Genomic DNA, 19625 nt, shown 5'->3' on the forward strand with positions numbered 1-19625 from the left:
TGATTACAGTGTGCATCATTTAGAAACCTTTCAAATGTTACCTTGTTGAATTGCCTTAGAAAAGAACAAAACTAGTTGACTACCCAACCAAACCTTTCAGTTGATATTTGCTTTTTGTGTTTATTTATATGTAACTAAGTCTATTAATATAATAAAAATGAATATACCTGCAGCAAGCAAGATGCAAACAAATTCATTAGGATGGCCTTCTGCAACAGCATTTTCCTCCAACCTACACTTCTCTGCTCCTCAGCCTCTGAATCCCAAGTTAGCATTTATTAACAAATATATTCCAATGCTTAATTTATTACCTGATTTAGTTCCATTTGGAGCCCAGTTTTTGCTACATACAGCCTTTTTCTTTTGCCCACTAAATTTATCATTTTTAAATAGTACGCTTATAAGACAACAGCAAAAGCAGCAATCCGGCAGTTTCTTCATGCTGCTTCTAAAACAAAACCACAGGATTTCTTATTTTAAAATATATTTTCTACTTTTAGTGATGTAAAATAGAGGGTGTGGCAAAACACATAACCTCCCTTAAATTTAGGAAATCATTACATGCTTTCTTGGAAAAGACTCAAGGGCAGAGTAAGGTTCCTCATCCAGGCCTGTGAGTGAATACTGCTCACATAAAACACCAGGATAACCTAAACAAAAGGAGAAAGACAGTATGAAAATCCATTTGTTGGTATTTTATAGCATTTTTTCCCTAATTTTTCAAAGTGATCCATGGTTCCTTTAGAAAATAAAGGAAATATGAAGAAAACTACAGTTACTTCTCTTGATACCCAGAGACATCTTGGAGTATTTCCTTCTAACCTCTCTCAACTTAAAATCTATTCACATCTTTTAGTTTTTGGATTGTACACATAGAGTTTGGCAGTGCCTTTTCATTGCTTGAATGTAATCATAACCTGAATGGCATGTTTTTGTGCCACTTTGAATATCTGCATGCCCACCCACCCTAGGTAAAACAGTCTGATCCTCACTTTCCTCAACTGAAAAATAGGGTTAGCTGCTATGTTAGGAAAATTAATGGCGAGCAATATTAAAGAACAATGTAACCATATTAATAGCCAGTGAAAATTTCTTTCTTAGGACTCAATGTAGGTACATTTACGTAATTCACTCATTCATTGAGCAAATACTATTGATCACATCATTATGTATCACTTGCATGCCACAGTACAAATAATAGGTTTCCTACCCCTGTACCTACCTCCAGCCAAATCAACAGGAACATGTTCGAACCAGTAAAAAACACATCGCCTTTACCCACACCAGTTCTTGTCATTTCTCTTTAGCCTTGCCACCACTTTATCAGGTCCCCGTGAGTCTCCTTATCTACAGGTATCCACTGTACAGCTGGAGTGATTTTTTAATCTATATGCCACCATGCCCCACTATCCCCACCATACCTTTAAAACCTTTTAGTGCAGCCTGGCAAAGTGCCTGTAGTCCCAGCCACTTGAGAGGCTGAGCCAGGAGGATGGATCACTTGAGCCCAGGAGCTTGAGGCCGTGGTGTTCCCTGATAATGCCTGTGAGTAGCCCCTGCACTCCAGTAGAGACCATCCTCCTAATGAAGGCCTAAAACACCCTTCCAGTCTGGCGCTGCTAGATTCACCTGGCATGTCCTCCAAAGTATTCTCACACTGTGGCCTCCCCCTGGTTGTTTTCTACCACAGGGCTTTTGCAGATTGTTGTTACCCTAATCTGGAAATTTTCCCCTCTCCATTTTTGCCTCATTCGACTCATTCGAACTGGAGCTTAGCTGAGGTATCATTCTTGTAAGCAGGGCTTCCCTGATCTCCCTAAGTCAGGTCCCTTACTGCAGAGGCACATAAGCAGATCACAGGTCAGAACCTCAGTTTTACATTTATATAAAAACTAGTGGCCATCTGCCCACTCTACTGGAAGCTCCATGAGATAACACCTCTTCTCCACCGAGCACAGGTTCTCATGCTTCAATTCCATTAGCAACAGCTGGGGCGCCTATTAAATGTAGGTAGGACAGGTGCCCAGTAATCTGCATTTTACACGCACCATCTCTGTCCACATTGATGCAGGTGGGCCTTTCCCCTTGAGATACGGATTCTATGGAGACCTCAAACCCACTTTGGTCCCTTTTAACAAGTGTCCAAGATGTTAAGACTTAGTCCTATGGCCTAAGGTAGTAAGGGGTTCACTTAAGTGGGATGTTAGAGAATTGGAGGCATAATTAGCACATGGTTCCAATTATATGGTTTCTGTAATTAAACCAATACTACAACTTTAATTTCATCAGATGCACCTGAGGCTCTAAACTCAGTCCCATCCTCAACTAGGAACATTCTGGCAGTGGGGCCTCAGTGTTGTCATGAGAAGCTACTAGACGCAGTTAGAGTCTGGCATCCCGACTAGCACTAAGTCAGTGAAGACAAAAGCTAAGGCCTACACCTCTAACTTGACATCTTTAAGTGCATTTTAGGAGGCCTACTTTAAAAAAAAAAGGAAAAAAAAGGCTTTGAAGAAACACAAAGTCTACTTGATAGGTTATTCAGTGTCTTAAAAGCAGCTAGCTGCCCACAGCCACCCTGTTCCAAGCCCCACTTTTGCCACATTTGTGAAACTGACTAGTGAGCCAGGTTAGTTTTCCCAGCCTCCCTCCACCTAGTAGCTTACCTCCTAAGGTCACCTGGACACTAAAGCCTTTACCTACCCCATCACCGCCACTCAGCATTCTTACTCAACGTTAACCTCCAACGGTCTCATGCAACCAATAAATGGCTCTGCCTCCACCTCTCCCAAAAGAATGCCTTAATGTTACAGCTAGGCAGCTTTTTTTTTTTGAGATGGAGTCTCACTCTGTCACCCAGGCTGGAGTGCAGTGGCGCGATCGCTAGGCGGCTTTTTATTCAGTTAACTTCCTTCTAAGCTTCAGTCCTCCAGACCTGCCTAAGTAAGTAGACCTCGTCTACAAGCACCCCCCTAAATTGTTTTCCAAGTGGCTGCAGCCTAACTCAGAGCCTGGCTCACTCTATGCCATCAGCAAGCATTCATAAAGGTGAAGTGACAGGCCCAGACTGTTAGCACAAGACAAGCGCTCTTGAAACTTTATTTTCAAAGACAGATTTTATGCAATGTATAAATCGTGTTGCAATACCTTTATTTGAAGGCTTTTTCAGAATACACTGCCTTTCATGAAGTATTTTGAGAAGGGAGAGGTGGAGAGGAGAGGCACGGAAAAGCTCACTCGTCTACTCCATCAGCGCATGCACAGCAACACTGACTTTCACCTAAATGATGTATTTGAAGCTGAAAGTGCTGTCACAGGACAGGCGTTTGCCTTTGCATCTACCGCACAAATCTTGACGGTGGGGCCGTTTAGGGTCCACGTGGCGAAGTTTTACTGGGCAGGAACATCTCGTTTGTTTACAACTCTGGGGGAAAAAAATACAGAAGGGCATACAGAAGATAAACCCTTAGTGATTTCCTAGGACTTCAACATTTTTCTAGTCCATTCAAGTACTTATGAATGTGCTCTAAGCAAGGTCCCATAGTAATCTTGTTTTCCCCCTACATCCCTACCTACGTAGCAATGACAGGGCTAGGAATAGTGGGTGTTTAACCATGCTGTAGTGCTGCTATATTGCATCAGATCCAATTATGAATTGTGAAATTTCTTTTACAACAACTGTTTAAGAGAAAGGGTAGAGAACAAGTCAGGGATGAATTTGACAATGAACACCAAGAGCAGAGTGGTTAAGGCATCCTCTTTTAGAAACATGCCCAGCCCTGATCTAAGTGATTCTAAGTGGCTTTCCATACTTAGTTTCTCTCCACCACCCCAGGGTGTTAATGCTTCTAAATATCCAACGTGGGTCAAGTGTATTGATTAGGCTGTCTCAACTGGCAATTCAGACTCCATTAGCTGTGTGATAAGAGGCGAATGTAGTCACTTCTTTCCTCTTAAAGATTAGCTAAGCCCCTTAGCACAGTTAATAGCAAGCAAGCGCTTAAGCAATGCTTAGTTAACATATTGCTTGCTTACCATTATAGTCAACTCCCCATACAGCTAGACAACTTAGATTTATCTTAAACTGTCCCTTTGTGAGCTTTCAGGCAAGACAAACTAACCCCCTGTGCTTAAGTACTTTAAGGTTGTGCTTCATAAGAAGCGTTTCGGTAAAACAGTCAACCTTGACTACCTCATGTTAGCTGACAAGCATGTTTTTGTTGATTTTCTTATACATTAGACTAAGTAGCAAGTAAGACAAGTATTCTTCCATATTGCAAGTGAGGTTAACAGTTTTAGAAGAGGTTAACAACAGCAAGATTTGCAAGGCCAGAAAGAAGCTAACACCAAGGCCCCGTTTCCCAGCTGAGTATTGTTTCTACCACTCCTAACAAAAGCCAGTTGAAACCTAAGGTCTGGGGGCCTGGCCTCTTTTTGGACGTATACTCAAACTATACTAAAAACCCTCGACGACTGCCCAGGTCAGACAAAATGCAAAACATCTGATTTACTTGACAGGTGATATCCTCCACTCGGTAAGGGTTATAAGACTTCTGACAAGTTCTGCAAAACTGTTTGAAGTAAACCTGTGATGACAAAGAGGATAAACTTAAAATCGCCTTGACACTTTCAGCAAGAAGATGCCAGTTACCTGGTATTTCTTACCTTGTTAGTTCCCTGTACACACCACACATAAGCACTCTCCCAGCGGATGTTGCAGTCCTTGCAATGGTAATAGCCATATTTCTGCTCTAAGAACTGAACAACAGGATATGTCAATTTAACCAACAAAACACCTCAATTATCCTTCATTTCAGACGTTGGGAAGGATCTACTTGATATTTGAAATTGGCAACTTCAGATCATGAAAGAAAGCAGGTCAGGTTTGGGTACGCCTCTTCAATACAGTAATTAAGTGAGCTTAATAGCCTAGTCAAACAATTAAGCAAGCATGGGCCTTAGAGTTCATATACCAGATTAACTCAGTTCATAAGGCTGGCTAATAAACGAATAAGTAGGGACATAATAAACAGTTCTCTAAAGTTTGGGATTCTGTAGGGAGGCCTTTTAAGATAAAGCCTGATCTTAGACTATGCACACATGTATTAAGCTGAAGAAAAATAAGACTCCACATCTAAGGAACTTTAAAGGTTCACCCAAGATCACATTCTTCATGCTGCTAGTTAATTCCCAAACAGTAGTGCCAGGAACCTAAATCGTACGTAAGCCATAATTCATATTCAATATGAACAAAAGTAGTGTTACTTAAACTTCCCTTCTTTCCTCCCAGTAAGCAAGCAGTTATACACACGTTTTTAGAGTTAGCCTTTCAGAATTGGAAGGAACTCTGGGGAGCACTTAATTCAGTCTGCTCACCTGTGAGACTGCGCTAAGTCCAGAAAGGTTATGACTGGCCTAAGATCACACACAGCTCCTGCACAGCCACGCTGGAAAGCCCTGGCCTCTCGATTCACTCCTCGCACAATCAGCCTACCGCCACCAACCCCGCCCCTCAAAAGGAATACCAGCCTGTGGTGGCCGTGGAAGAGACCGCGAGGGACTCCCTCGGGCTTCTTACCACCTCTTGTGCCTTTCCACTTCTGCTAGGTCACAACTGCCCTCTGCGTGCCCCAGCCCTTTAAAGTTTCAGCCTGCTGCCCTCGGGCAGCAACACTGAGCAGTCCAAATGCTTTCGCAGTATTGGATTTCTGAGTTGGGGGTGCTTTTTAAAAGCAAAGCAAATTCCTAGGAAGGGGCATTTTAGGAGCTCCAGCTTTCCAATAGCCTGGAAGCTCGTAAAGGAGAAATCAGAATTGCTGACCAGAATCCCAGCAGTTGAAGGGTTTTTGCCACATCCAGTGCGGAAATGGGAGACAGGGATCCTTGGGAATCGACTCTCCAGCCGGCAAGTGCTCCGAAGTTCAGTTGTGCCTACTGATAGGTAATCCAACCGTGCGGTCAGGGCTGGCCTATGCGCCCACTGCGCGAGGTTTACAGTGCAAATATGTGGGTTATAAGAACGTCCCAAGGGCGTCGCCCTGGCCAGCCTGTGGAGCAGCCGCCACGAGTAAGTCTGGATGTCGGGGACATGAGACTGTGCTGTCAAGGAAGACACCTATCGCGGTCATTGGCTGTCTCGGAAATACGGAAGTGGCCCACGCTTAGGGAAGCGCCGCACCTCCGAGTGCCCGAAGCAGTCACAGGGCCAGGCCCAAGGAAGACACCCGCACCCCCGGGCTCCCCTGTGCCCTGACCGCCCTAGGCTTTACCTGGAAGCGCAGCCGCTCCTTGCCCAGCTCCGGGCTCCGTAGCGACGGCCCCTCTCCCGCGACGGCCGCCTCCCGTCCGTCGCCGCCGTCTCGGGCCCTCCCCGCCGACGGAGGTTGCCCCGGGCCCCTTAGCGCCGACCGCGGAGCCGCCTCGCCCTCCTGGGCCTCTCGCGGCGGCAGCTCGGGACCGTCGGCCGGCTGCTCCCAGCTCGCTCGGACTGCGGCCTGGGCCTCGCCGTCGTCGTCGGACTGCGGCCGCCGGGGCGCCTTCCTCGTCCACACCTCCCCCTCCTCCGGGCCTTGAAGCCGCGCGGGCGGCGGCCCCCCCTCTCCGTCCGACGCCCCGGACCTCTGCTCGCCCGCCGCGGGCCCGGGCCCCTCCAGGAAGGCAGTGAGACGGCGCAAGGCCAGGGGCGAGTACACGGCGACGGTGCGCGGGAAGCGCATGGGCCGCGGGGCGCCGTTCTGGGGGCTGCCCTGCTCCAGGCCTCGACGGGCTGGCTGCTGGGAGAAAGAGCCGCCACCCGTGGTGCCCTCGGCCCCGGGGCCGGCCGGGGACTCGGGGTCGCGGGCCCGGCGCTGCAGCGTGCGCCTCCCCAGCGAGCACTGTACCGCCGCGTCGATGCGCGGGCTCACCTGCACCGCCACGTCGCAGCTGCCGGCCCTGCGGGCGCGCGGCCCGAGACCCGGCCCCACCTGCGCCAGGAGAGCCATGAGCTGCTCCCGCTGGTAGCTGTCGAAGTACTCGGCGGCCGTCAGCCGCCCGCAGCCCGGGAAGGACAACGAGGCCGCGCCCGCCGAGCAGGGGGAGGAGGCGGGAAGGCAGCCCCTGCCGCGGTGCTGCCAGCTGCCGCCCGCCGCGCCCTTGCCCTTGGTGGCCGCGGGGTATGGGTACCGGTACGAGCAGGGGGGGCACGCCGGGAACACGTAACCGTCCAGCACCTCGTCCCCCAGGGCCGCCATGGGCGCACTGCTCCCGCCCGCCGCCGCACCCTAAATAGGCGACTTGCCCGGGCGGCCGAGCGGAGGCGGGGATGGCCCTCGGCGGGGGCTCGCACGCTGCACCGCCCTCCACGCCCTTCCAGCAACCGGCCCGCGTCCCCGCCGAGGGGGCCCCTCTTCGTCCTTCTCCCTACGGAAACTCTCCACGCCCGGATGTTGGCACAATGACCCTTAGATGATCTGGAAAGAGGGCTTTCTTTGTGATGAAAGGGCTGATCCGTAAGGGAACCAAGGCGCCCGAGGTGAGGAGGATTTCAATGAGAGAAACTCATCACCGGCATCAGCTGAGCCGGCTTCTCCCGGTGCCCTGATTGTTCCAGGTGCCTGCGCATCCCCCCCAACCCCCGCTCCCTCACCGGGAAGCCGAGGCCAGGCCGGGTGCCTCTGGCTAAGTGAGCGAAAGTGCCAAGGTTTGGGAACTGTTCTGGGTCTATTACCCGTTAACTCAGATGATAAGTTTAATCTCAGAGCTGCTCTAAGAGGCTACCCACTGAGCCCCCTCGGCGAGTGCATGGAGAACCACCCAGGGATCTTCATCTAGGCGAATTGTTTTCTCCCCTGGAGCGTGTCCCTTCCCCCAGTCCCAATGGTGACCGGGAGGTACCGTTTTGTTCTGCTCCAGAGCGGTTCTGAAAAATTTCCCAACCAAATCATTCCTACAAAAGATAAATTGATTTGGGGTGTGTTTACATAAATGCAGAAGACCAGTCGAAAAGAACATGGCTTGTCCACTAGAAAAATGTTGATTATTCATTAATAAGTAGATACCAGATCAAGTAATCAAATACATTAATGTAACTTTTCTCTGATACTGGTTTGACAAATACTATATTTCCTTATTTAACTGACCTGTTTTGGAATTCTTCTGAATACAGGTCAAAATTCAACATTGTGAGGAATTTTAAGTAGAGCAAGCACACTTTTTTTTTTTTACAACAATTACATTAAACTCAATTATGCTTTACAAAGATAGCTTGTTTTTCCTCATAGTGTGCCAAAATTCTACATTTCCAAGACCCTGTTTTCTAATAGTTTCTGTATTTGCAACAGTCATAGAAATTGGTGATGGTAAAAACTAAAAACCACATTTAATTCAGGCTTCACGTTAGCCATTCCAGGTGCAAATTATATTACAGCATTGATTTGTAATTTGTGACAACGTTTGGTTAATACACCAGTGAACCTTAAAAAGATCAGAATTGTTACATGTATGATGTGAACCAGTGTTATCTTTTATGTTAACCATGTGCACTACCACAGGCCATAAATATGAAGCAATATTTCAGCAAGATAGAAGCTCCTGTGTATCTCCACATTTAGAGAGAAGTCTGAGCGGTTTCCATCATTATTATATTTTCTGCTTTCACTGTGCCATAGGAAGTGTCTGCCATTTCCTCTTCTTTTAGTTTTTTATAAGAAATATCTGTATCTTCATCTTCATCTAGAGGATCTCGCTTGTGCAACATTTCACTTCCATACATTTTATAGATTAAAACAAAAATCCCCGCTTCTGCAGACTGGAAAAGTGCATACAGCAAAGGAAACATGTACATGCTTCCTATGAATTGCGGTGGAAAGGCCAGTTTTAGAATGGCTGTACAGAGCTGCACATTCTGACTACCTGTTTCCAGACATACAGTCCTCTTGCAGTTGGGTGGAAGATGGAAGAGAGTAGCTAAACCATAACCTGAAGCGTAGCCTGCCAAAGGCATAAAAATTGCTATCACATAAACAGCTGCAGGGATACTTGCCAGCAGTTCAGGTCCTAACATAGTGCCGGTCATTATGAAAAGGACCACCAGAGTCACTAGCAGAGACCACAGGGAAACCTAGTAATAGAAAATTACAATGAGATGGTTGAAGATGAACTCAGGTGAGAGAATCCTAAGCTCACGGAAGAAAACACCCATCTAGTATGCTCTCCAACACAAAATGGAGACCTTTGACAGAATATTTCTGAAGATGGGCAGGCCACCTCTTCAGGAAGCATCCAGAGCCACATTGGGCAGCTCTGATTGTTTGGAGGCCTGTCCTTATGTCGAGGGACAATTTGCCTTCTATAACTTCTAGCCATTGAGTTGGATATAGGCTCTCAGGAGCGACAGAGACCAGCTCTTCAAAAACAAAAAACAAACAAAAAAACCCAGCTTTTCTGGCCAGGCGCGGTGGCTCACACCTGTAATCCCAGCACTTTGGGAGGCTAAGGTGGGTGGATTATGAGGTCAGGAGTTGAAGACCAGGCTGGCCAAGATGGTGAAACACTGTCTCTACTAAAAATACAAAAATTAGCCAGGTGTGATGGTGAATGCCTGTAATCCCAGCTACTCGGGATGCTGAGGCAGAGAATTGCTTGAACCTGGGAGGTGGAGGTTGCAGTGAGCAGAGATCGCGCCACTGCACTCCAGCCTGGGTGACAGAGCAACACTCCATCTCACCAAAAAAAAAAAAAGCTCTTCAAAAAAAAAATAGCCTTCAAAAGCTTTTTTTTCTGAAAAACAGCTCTTCAAAAGCTTAAAAACTGGTTATCAGGGGAAGGCTACTCTTCTTCAGGCAGATCATCCCCAGACTTAAACCTCCATCACATAACTTTGTTTTGGTATCCTGACTGTTCTGAGCATGTGTTTCATATGTGAATGTGCCTCTTAAAAACAGGGCATTTAGAACTGAACCTAATACCCCAGGTATGGTCTGATCATCAGAGCAGACAAGTGGATGTTTACTTTCCCTGAACTGAACCCCGTGTTTTCCATAAGAAATTAGTTCTCATTTTACATGAGTTAAAACTTGTGAAACTTGATTAAAATGTCTGAAGCTCAGTGTGTGATCTTTTTAACCCTCAAAATATACTGCAGAGGATTGCTTGCAATATTGAAACAATTACCTACTCTTAGATTATGTAAGAGAGAAAAATGTAAATAAATATGTGAAGAATTCTTTGCAATTTGGCAACTTTCCCCTTTTTTATTTGTTCATGAGAAACCTCCCATCTGTAAGTCTCTAATGATGCTTAGGTATTATTACAATAGATGGATTTCGGATACAGTACAACTGACTTCTGTATAAAACGTGTCATCTTGATGTTCTGACTGGTACATTTCACTCATTCAAATAAAACAGTCTGTATGAATTGTAAGGCGGAAATCTAAAAATTCCTCTCCTAGTTCTCCTTCATATTGGTAGTTAACTTATTTTTTTTTAATGAGGAGTGGGCAGGGAAAGGAAACTAGATCCAGAGAGAACAGCTTAAATGTTGCTTCTGGTTCCCTGGATAGCTGGGATATCCCTTTTGCAGTCTTCGGGAATGGCATAACTCTACACTCTTAAAAAATTATTTAAAATTTATCTGAGCTGGTCACAAATTCTACCCTAGAGGATGCTGCAATAATTATTATATAAGGTACAGATACTACAGATGCAAAATTGGCAGAAACCAAGCTATTACATGTAAAAGCATACCATTTCAAAGTATGTCACATTGAAAGCACTGACAAACAGTCTGATTTCTTCATTTTGAAATATTGGCTCCAAAGTCCCTTAGAACTATTTTAAATCATTTGGGCAAGCATTGACATTGAATGTTTTGCTTTTGAATTGAAGTGTTTGCAAAGGTGTAACAATTATATAAACCGTTTCTTAATAGTGTGTTAATTAAAGAATAGGGCTAGGTTAACCTTAAATTCAAAGGTAGCTAATCTTATGTCTATTATATTTAAATATTAAATATATTAATTTATTAATATATTTATATTAAATATATTTCTTGTTTTGGGTGTGTAAATAGGTCATTTGATTGACTTTCTCTTAGACTTCCTAAGGTTTTATAGTAAATGCCATCACATTAATAGCATTAGCTTAATGATTAAGATTAACAAGTTCTTAATGCATCTCAAGAGTATCTATGAGTATATATTACAGGTATTAATATATGCATATTTACATGTACACATACATTTTTACATTCACATATACATGTGCATTATGGAGCAGGATTTCTTTTACTCAAGCCTGGATATATGCACAGAAAAGAACTCTCTACTTTTCATATTAATAAAAGCTGACTCTATATAATCAAATTACTTTAGAAAATAAGTAAAATAAAAGATTATGTCTTCTTGAATCTACATAATTGAAACATTAGGGTGGCTCTTTTTCTCTTCATTTGTCTAAAGGAATTTGCCTGTGCATTTTGCAGTAATAGTTACGTATTTTATTTGATTAATTACCTGAAGTCAGCATCCTGGTCATGGTTTATTCTTTTTCGCTACTGTTTTTGAATTTTCAAAGACAGCTTAATTTTACAAAGATTTTTTTTTCCTCCAGTCAACTACTAGAATCTACTAAACTATTAAAATCTCTACTGCTACAGAAAGCATTCATTTTTTAAAAAATCAAAGCCTTAGGAGAAATATTGCACAAATTATAGAAATCCCCTATCTTTTCACTAGCTTTAGAAGCCATATAAAATATTGCAATGGAGAAAGAAAAAGAAACACATTTAGTAAGGTCAACATAACCTCCATTATTTATCCAGGACCCAATTTTATTTTGTGCTTTAAAGCCAATATTTTGTGTGTTCTATTACTACAATGTAACTTTTCCATTGCTTTTTGTCCTATTAGTATCAACTTACTTTTAAAAATTTAATAAAATGTTAAAGGAACCTACTACAGAGTTTCTCAGAATTAGAGTTCCATTTTTGAAAAGATAGCCATGCATTTCTAAAATACTGCACCAATTCTATTAAAGTAATTTTATTTAATCTGCTTTTATGTTTAATTATATACAATTAGTGGAAAATATGTTGCCATTTAATTACACTGTCATCTTCCCCACCCTGCTATGATCTGTTTCCTTCCAATGAGTACTGATAGTTCTCTTATGCTGGTTTTGATTAAGCTGTGTCTTAATTAAAGCTGTCATTCTAGGAATCCCAAAAGTGGAAGTTATCTTTGTAGCATAAACTTTTTAAAATAAATTTTATCCATGCAACTACTTCCAAGTCCTTTTCTTCCTTTCCGCCTTCTCCAAACTTCCTAACATTTCTGCTGTGGGTCAGAGATCAAGGGCTCTCCAAGCTAGTATGGAAAGGGAAGAGGGGGCCTTACCTTCACAATGTAGTCAGCCACCCGGCTGTATTTGTAGCGAATGAAGACGCCCAACCCGATAGGTATGAGAGTGCTGCAGAGAGTCAGGGTCACGGTCCCTAGGGGTAGTAACTGCACGATAGGGGTGTTGATCCAAGCCCAGCTGTAGATCCACAGGCACAGGGGCATCAAGACGAGGGCCAGAAGCGTGGAGGAGATGGTCATGATGATGCTGCAGAAAAGGGAATGTGCAGAAATCAGAACGAGCTTTGAGTCAAACAGCCAGCTAACCTTTTTCTTGTATGTTGAGTAGAGGTGGAACGGGGAGACTGCAAGTCCCGGGGTTGAAGTCTGGGCAGAACCTACATCCGAGGAGAGTGCCAAGAGAGCAGCACGTCTAACACCGATGGAATTATGAACCCAAGGCAGGGAGGAAAAACAAGCCCCCTGTCTCGGTACTGCTGCCCTCGACATTATAAAGTCTATTGAGCCTGGATGATTCTGAGGGGAAGGAACGTTCTTCCTTGCAAGCCCCCTGCAAGGTAAGCCATGGTAAAGCTGCTGACTGCTACTTGTTGGTCGAACTCAACAATCCTGCACTCTATGTGAGATTACTTTCTCTGACGGGCCAGTAGCCCTATTTTACTTTTACGTTGCCGGCGAGTTCTAGTTCAGACTCCCCCTTCTCTTTGTCTTCCACTGGACAACGACCTGCGCTGCCACCCCGACGCTCGGGGAGGACGGCGAGGGACCCTGCTGAAGGGCCGCGCTGCGCATGGAATCCCAGCCTTGGAGCAGCCCCCTCGCCGTCTAGCTTGCTCCCCTAGCAGCACAACCTGCAGGTCGGCCTTGACTTCTAAAGCCGGGGCGTCATCAACTTCCTCTCCTTTTCTCCTCCTTCCTCCACGCCTAATTCCAACCCCTCCACTGCCTCTGTCCTTCGTCGTGAGCCCACGGCCGTAAACGCGCGTCTGGGATGAGACAGATGCCCAAGGAATAGAAAGATCCGTACCTGAGGTTCATGTCGCCGTCAACCAGCAGGGACATAAGATTGGAGAGATTGCCGCCGGGACAGCAGCCACACAGGAGCACCGCCACGGCGGCCACCTCGTCCAGCTTGAAGGCGAGGGCCAGCAGGAAGGCCAGCAGCGGCAGGAGGCCGAACTGGCAGATTGCTGCCAGCAGCGCGCCCACGGGCCGGCGGACGTGCGCCCCGAAGTGGTTCACGTCTACCGTGCAGCCCAGGCCCAGCATGGTGATGCACAGGGCGGCGCCCACGAACACGTTCAGCCCGTGGTTCAGCGGCGTGTCCCAGAACGGGAGCGCGTGGGGCGCCCAGGGCCGAGGGAACGGGGAAGGGCCGTGGCTCGCCGCGCCGCCCGCGAGGCCGCTGGTCGTGGGCTCCGGGGTCGGAGTGGGGCCGGGGCTGAAGCCGAAGCTCGGACCCGGCCCGAGGCTGAGCCCAGGGCCGGGGCCGGCGCTGGAAGCAGGGGCGAGGGCGAGGTCCGTGCCGGGGCCCAGGCTGCTGGCATTGGGCGCCAGGGTGTAGTTGTCCCGCAGCAGAGGGGCGAAGAGCAGGGTCACGTTGTCGTTGCCGTCCATGGCGCGGCCGGAGCTGCGGATTCCGGTCCCCTCCCGCCGCGTGCCTCTCGCCGTCCCGCGGTCGCCGCAGCCGCCGCCCGTCGTTCTGCCCGTCGGTCTCCGAGCCCCGGCTGCGCGCCGCTGACGTGCTCGGCGGCGTCGGGGGCGGCGGGCCGGTCTCCGCTCCCAGGTCTGCAGCCGCCCGCAGCCTGGCACTCCGCGCAGCGCGGCCCCCCGGGTGAACCCAATCGCTGCGCCGGCTCCGCGCCCCGGCCCCGCGCCCCGCAGGCCCCGCCCCGCCCTGCCGCCCGGTCCCCTCCTGTGAATCGCCAGTAAGTGGTTCTGTTAGAGTGTAGCCAGGGGCGGAACAAAGACCTGACAAAGGACCAGAGCAGGAAAAAACCGTTCCTGGCTGCCGATCAAGTTCTCTGATGGGCTCTGCCTCTTTATAATGAAATCTGGAGACCCAGACACACAAAGTGGAGGGGGTGGGTGGATAACCTCATCGATGCACGCTCATGGTAGAAACTGTTCCTATAGCCTGCAGCCCTAAGAGGGGTGCTTGACTTAATATTAGCGATTCTCTAGTAAGCATGACACGATATCTGGCCTGAATTTGCAAACAATTTTTTGCATGATTTTCAGTCTTAAAGTAGAATGTAATAATAATATAGCGGGTTTTGTGCAAGTGCGTGTGCATTATTTCATTCGATTCTTACAGCAAAGCCGTGAGATAGATACCATTTTTACAAGCTCGATTTTTACAAACGAGGAAACTGAGGAACGAGGAATTCTCAGCCTTATCAACCGAACCCACAAGTACCTGGCTGAATCTGCACGGCGATGTGTCCCTAAAGAGGGCAGAGAAGAGCTTGGCTAATAACAATTTCCATGAAAAATGTGTGTTTAAGAAGTTATTGGCAGGTGGAGAGAGGATATTTCAGTGGCCACAGATTTACGAAGCTTTATGAGTAAGGCCCTGGCATTAGGATTAAAGGACTGAAAAGAAATAAAGTGCCGAGATTCCCTGCTTGAGACAGGTTTATCCCAAAACAATTCAAAAGCAGAGCTCTTAGGAATGGAGATGCAACAACTTTTAAGTCAGTCACTAGATGGCATGTAGAAAGGAAAATAATTTCGCTGCTTACCAACCAGGTGGGGCCTGTTAAGGAGGCATCTAGCTCCCTGGGGGTGACCATAAAGTGATAGTCAGTTGAGTTGTGAAAACCAACAGGAATTTCTAGAATGAAATCAAGGCTCAGTCTTAGCCCAGGGTTGCTTTCACAAGGAGCCAAGATATAGTGAATTCTTCTATCGGGGAACTTTTCCCTAACTCCTGTCCTGGCACAGAGTGACTTCTATTACCCAAGGGTGGGCTGAGCCTTTCCTCCTCCCCAAATCTCATGAAGATGATGGAGACTATGAAAAGTAAGACTTTGCAAATGCAAAGCATATTGCACTCTTCATCACAAATAATTTATTTTTTCTCTTTTGGACTGTAAATTCCATGAGGGCAGAGCTTTTGCAAGAATCTAGGAGGATAATGTACCCTTACACTTTTCCAAAACACTAAACCCAGAAAAAAAAACTTCAGTGAGCTAAACTTTAAAGGAAGTGGGTTGTGACCAAAAATATTTTAAGTTGACATGTCAGCTTATGTAGGTAAAAAGAAAGATATTCAGATATACAATGATCCATGCTACCCAACCATTACATTAGTAGACCCAGGGAAGATGTGTGGAGAAACAGACAAGATAAGGAGGGAAGGCACTGCTGAGCCTTCACAGTCTTGAAACCACAGAATGAGATAAGCCAAGAACACAAATGGCAAGGGATCCAGCTGAAGCCAACTGTGCAGGCACCACTCCTATTTGCCTCAGAAACCCTCATCGTGTTAATGATATTAAAATTCACAATCACATTAAATAAGCAGTAATTAGAGGCAGACCAACTCAACTCATCCAACTACCTCCTCTCAGGGTTTAGGGAGGGACTTGGAGGCAACTTGTGCAATGGGCGAAGACTGAAAACAGAAAGGGGCCTGGCATCATGGCTTTTGTCTGCAATCCCAGCAATTTGGGAGGCTGAGACAGGCGGATCACTTGAAGACAGGAATTCGAGACCAGCCTGGCCAACATGGTGAAACCCCATCTGGACTAAAAAGACAAAAATTAGTTGGGCATGGTGGTGTGTGCCTGTAGTCCCAGCTACTCAGGAGGCTGAGGCAGGAGAATTGCTTGAACCTGGGAGGTGGAGTTTGCAGAGAGCCAAGATCGTGACACTGCACTCCAGCCTGGATGACAGACTGAGACTCCATCTGAAAAAATAAAAAAGAAGGGGATGATGGGCTGCGATTGTAAATCATGGGGCATGTTGCACCTGCAATCTTGGGGGATTCTTGGGACCTACAGACCTGATGTCACTCCTGCTGATGGGGTGATTGTCATTGTAAAGAAAACAGGTGCTCTGGCCTCCCCTTCTTTCTCATCTTCCTCACTATGTATGAGAAAACCCCAGGATTAGGTTTAAGCCCATTCTCCACGTGTGATGACACTGGTGTGGTGACACTGGTGAAGTGAAGTATTCTTTTCCCAAGGGGGAAACAATATGTAAAAGGGAGAGATAACATAGTACTTAGAAAATATGGCCAGGCATGGGGCTCACGCCTATGGGAGGCCAAGCTGGGCAAATCTCTTGAGCCCAGGAACTTGACACCACCCTGGACAACATGGTGAAACCCTGTCTCTACAAAAACTACAAAAATTGGCCAGACATGGTGGCGCATGCCTGTGGTGGCATATGCCTGTGGTACCAGCTATTTGGGAGGCTGAGGTGGGAGGATCGCTTGAGCACAGGAGGGCAAGGCTGCAGTGAGCCATGACCATGCCACTGTACTCAGGCATGGGTGACAGCAAACCGTGTCAAAAAAAAAATTAAGGAAGGAAGATGAAATTAAGCTAGCTATTTGGGGAAAAATAAATTTAGAGCTTTGTGGCACAGTGTATACCAAAGCTAATTCCAAGTAGATTAAAGGGTTAACTATTATAATAATAATAATGCAACAAAATACTAGAGAAAAAGATTGGCAAGTGTTTATCTCATCTTTGGATATGGAAAATTTTTCTAAGCAAAAAAGTAACAGAAGAAATCATAATGGGGAGCTCAGTAGATATGGATACATAAAAACTTTCAACTTTGTTATAGTAAAAACATCATTTAAGAAATCAAGAGAAAATTTATGATTAATTTATAAGTTTTATTGTGTTATTTTATAGGAAAAGAGGCAAATGACATGAATAGACACAAGATCACAAAAGAGATGCAAGCGGCCAACATGTTTATGAAAATAGTCACATTCACTAGTATCCAGAGCAATTAAATTGAAGCAATTAGATGCCATTTTTCAGTATTGGAAAAGATTCAGATATATGCTATTATGTTACAGTGGCAAGGATACAATCAATTTGGATATATCCTACCATAGAAACAATCATGGAAAGAGAGCACCTACTTCCAGGAGTTCTCATAAAAGTCCTGGGGTTAACTTGGGATTAATAAGGGAGAACTATTGTACACTAATGTTTGTTTTGGCCACTTTTCTTAAAAGGAAGCTAGAAGGCTTTTTAAAAGTAGAAGTAATTAAATTAAAAAATTAAATAGAAAATAGGCAAGAGAAGTGTACCCATCCTTCAACCAATCATTGTGGCCATAGGATGGAATGCTTTCACTCAAGCAAGGGAGTGGTCTCATCCCCACTCAAGACACATCAACTCAAATTTGGGGAAGGGATTCCTCAGAGGAATAGTGGGTGCTGTTAACAGAAAGAGGAAAAATGGATGTTGAGTAGGCAGAAAAGCAATAAGCGTACACAGAAGTTGTATTCAGTACCTCAGCACCCTCAAAGGTGTTTGAGGGCTTCTTCCATTGCATCTCCAGAAGTAAGTACTGCTACCTTAAGAATCTTTGTCAATATGCTGTTTTAAAAGTTTCATATTTTGTGCTTATTTAACTACTAGTGAAATAGAACTTTTTCAGTTTAATAATAAAAATACTTTATTATAAATTATGTATTTTGCCTATTTACAGAAATCATCTGACTTGCAGACAATTTAAGTACAACGATAAGACTGGTAGAAGAAAAATTAGAAACAACCTAAGTATCCAACAATATGCAACTGGTTGAGTAAATTGTTTTTTATTTACATAATAGAATAAATACTATGCAACTATTTTAAATTTTCATGTTATATTTTTATGTGAAAAAAGCAAGTTATGTACCGTTTTATGTTGATTTCTTTCTTTTGTATTTTGTTAGAAAAAATTTTTTTAGAGATGTTACATTGTCCAGGCTGGAGTGCAGTGGCTATTCATAGGCATGGTCATAGCAGACTGCAGGGTGGCTCTTGGCCCCAGTTTCTTTAAAAGTATTTATATAGTTGCATTCAAAAAGACTGGGCCAAAATATATTGGATTATGGAGGATTTTTGCATTCCTTTTTGTTTTCTTTTCTTTTTTCTTGAGACAGGTCTCCTTCTGTTGCCCAGGCTGGAGTACAGTGTCATGATCTTGGCTCACTGCAACCTCCGCCTCCCGGGTTCAAGCGATTCTCCTGCCTCAGCCTTCCCAGTATCTGGGGTTACAGGTGCCTGGCATTAGTGACCAATGGGTAGGTAGTGTAGACAGGCAGCCATTAGTCACTGAGTAGGCAGGCTCAGTAATCAGATCAACTGTCTCAGTATTCCAGTGCTTGTGTTCAAGGAATCCTTATTTCATTTAATAATGGCCCCAAAGTGCAACAGTAGTGATGCTGGCATACTGTCATAATTGTCCTATTTTATTACTAGTTACTGTTGTTAATATTTTACTGCAACTAATTTATAAATTAAACTTTGTAAGAGGTATGTATTTATAGAAAAAACGTAGATATATATAGGGTTCAGTACTACCCACAGATTCAGACATCCACTGGGGTCTTAGGACATATTCCCTGAGGATAAGGGGGGACTATTGTACAGACATGTTTGTTTTGGCCACTTTTGTTGAAAGGAAGCTGGAAGGTTTGCTTTTAATAGAGATCCGTCAAACAGGAGAGCTGACTGGAATATTGTTCTTAGCTGATTTGTATCTAAAAGCAACATGGCCTGTTGATTATACTTGCTTTATATAATTAAGTCTATTTTACAGAATAAAAAAGTCCATTTCTAACAACATTAATTACTCTTTAATAACTAACTAATGATGGATAAAACAAAAGATTATTTTCTGTGTCCAAAAAGTATACCACTCTTAAAACACTTACTAATTCCCAATATTACATTTATACACTTGGCACAAAAGTCTGGATACTCCAAATCAGTGAGGGCCTGGCTTGTCTGCTCATGGTGAACTCAAGCATATTAAAACCTGCTCAGGAATGTCTGGGTGGCCTGGTGGACCAGCCAGGCAGAGGTCATATTTATGGAAGCCTCACTGGTAGAGTTGTTAGACATAGCAAATAAAAATACAAGACATCCAGTTACATTTGAATTTCAGATGAACAACAAATACGTTTTTAGTATAAAGATGTTTCAAATATTTCACCTGGCAATCTTACCTGGAGACGGATGATTGTTAGAAAACTGAGACGGCATGGTGGCCTCCAGGGGCTAAGATCTCCATGCATTTAGGAAATAAACGCTAAATTCCAAGA

At 45.0% G+C, this 19625-nt stretch overlaps 2 protein-coding genes across 3 annotated transcripts; both read right to left on the reverse strand.

Moving 5' to 3' along the window:
- Positions 1–39: 39 nt before the first annotated feature.
- On the reverse strand, positions 40–7369 carry ZAR1 (zygote arrest 1). Of its 2 annotated transcripts, XR_004671119.3 has the most exons (5): positions 6270–7369; positions 4666–4758; positions 4512–4586; positions 3148–3424; positions 40–650 (listed from the first exon to the last, which is right to left on the reverse strand). XR_004671119.3 is itself a non-coding variant. In XM_034958846.3 (4 exons), exons 1-4 carry the CDS (start codon positions 7230–7232, stop codon positions 3281–3283), a joined length of 1275 nt encoding a protein of 424 aa, XP_034814737.2. In that variant the 5' UTR covers positions 7233–7369; the 3' UTR covers positions 40–3280. The 2 variants fall into 2 exon arrangements, 1 of the variants encoding a protein (XP_034814737.2); XM_034958846.3 differs by having other exon boundaries at positions 40–3424.
- A 639-nt stretch (positions 7370–8008) lies between these two features.
- Positions 8009–14176, reverse strand: SLC10A4 (solute carrier family 10 member 4). Its single transcript, XM_034958845.3, has 3 exons — positions 13368–14176; positions 12377–12587; positions 8009–9100 (listed from the first exon to the last, which is right to left on the reverse strand). The coding sequence occupies exons 1-3, from the start codon at positions 13955–13957 to the stop codon at positions 8588–8590; spliced, it is 1314 nt and encodes a 437-aa protein (XP_034814736.1). The 5' UTR covers positions 13958–14176; the 3' UTR covers positions 8009–8587.
- Between the last annotated feature and the right edge of the window lie 5449 nt (positions 14177–19625).

Source organism: Pan paniscus, chromosome 3, assembly GCF_029289425.2.
Source record: "Pan paniscus chromosome 3, NHGRI_mPanPan1-v2.0_pri, whole genome shotgun sequence".
Classification (NCBI taxonomy): Eukaryota; Metazoa; Chordata; class Mammalia; order Primates; family Hominidae; genus Pan; species Pan paniscus.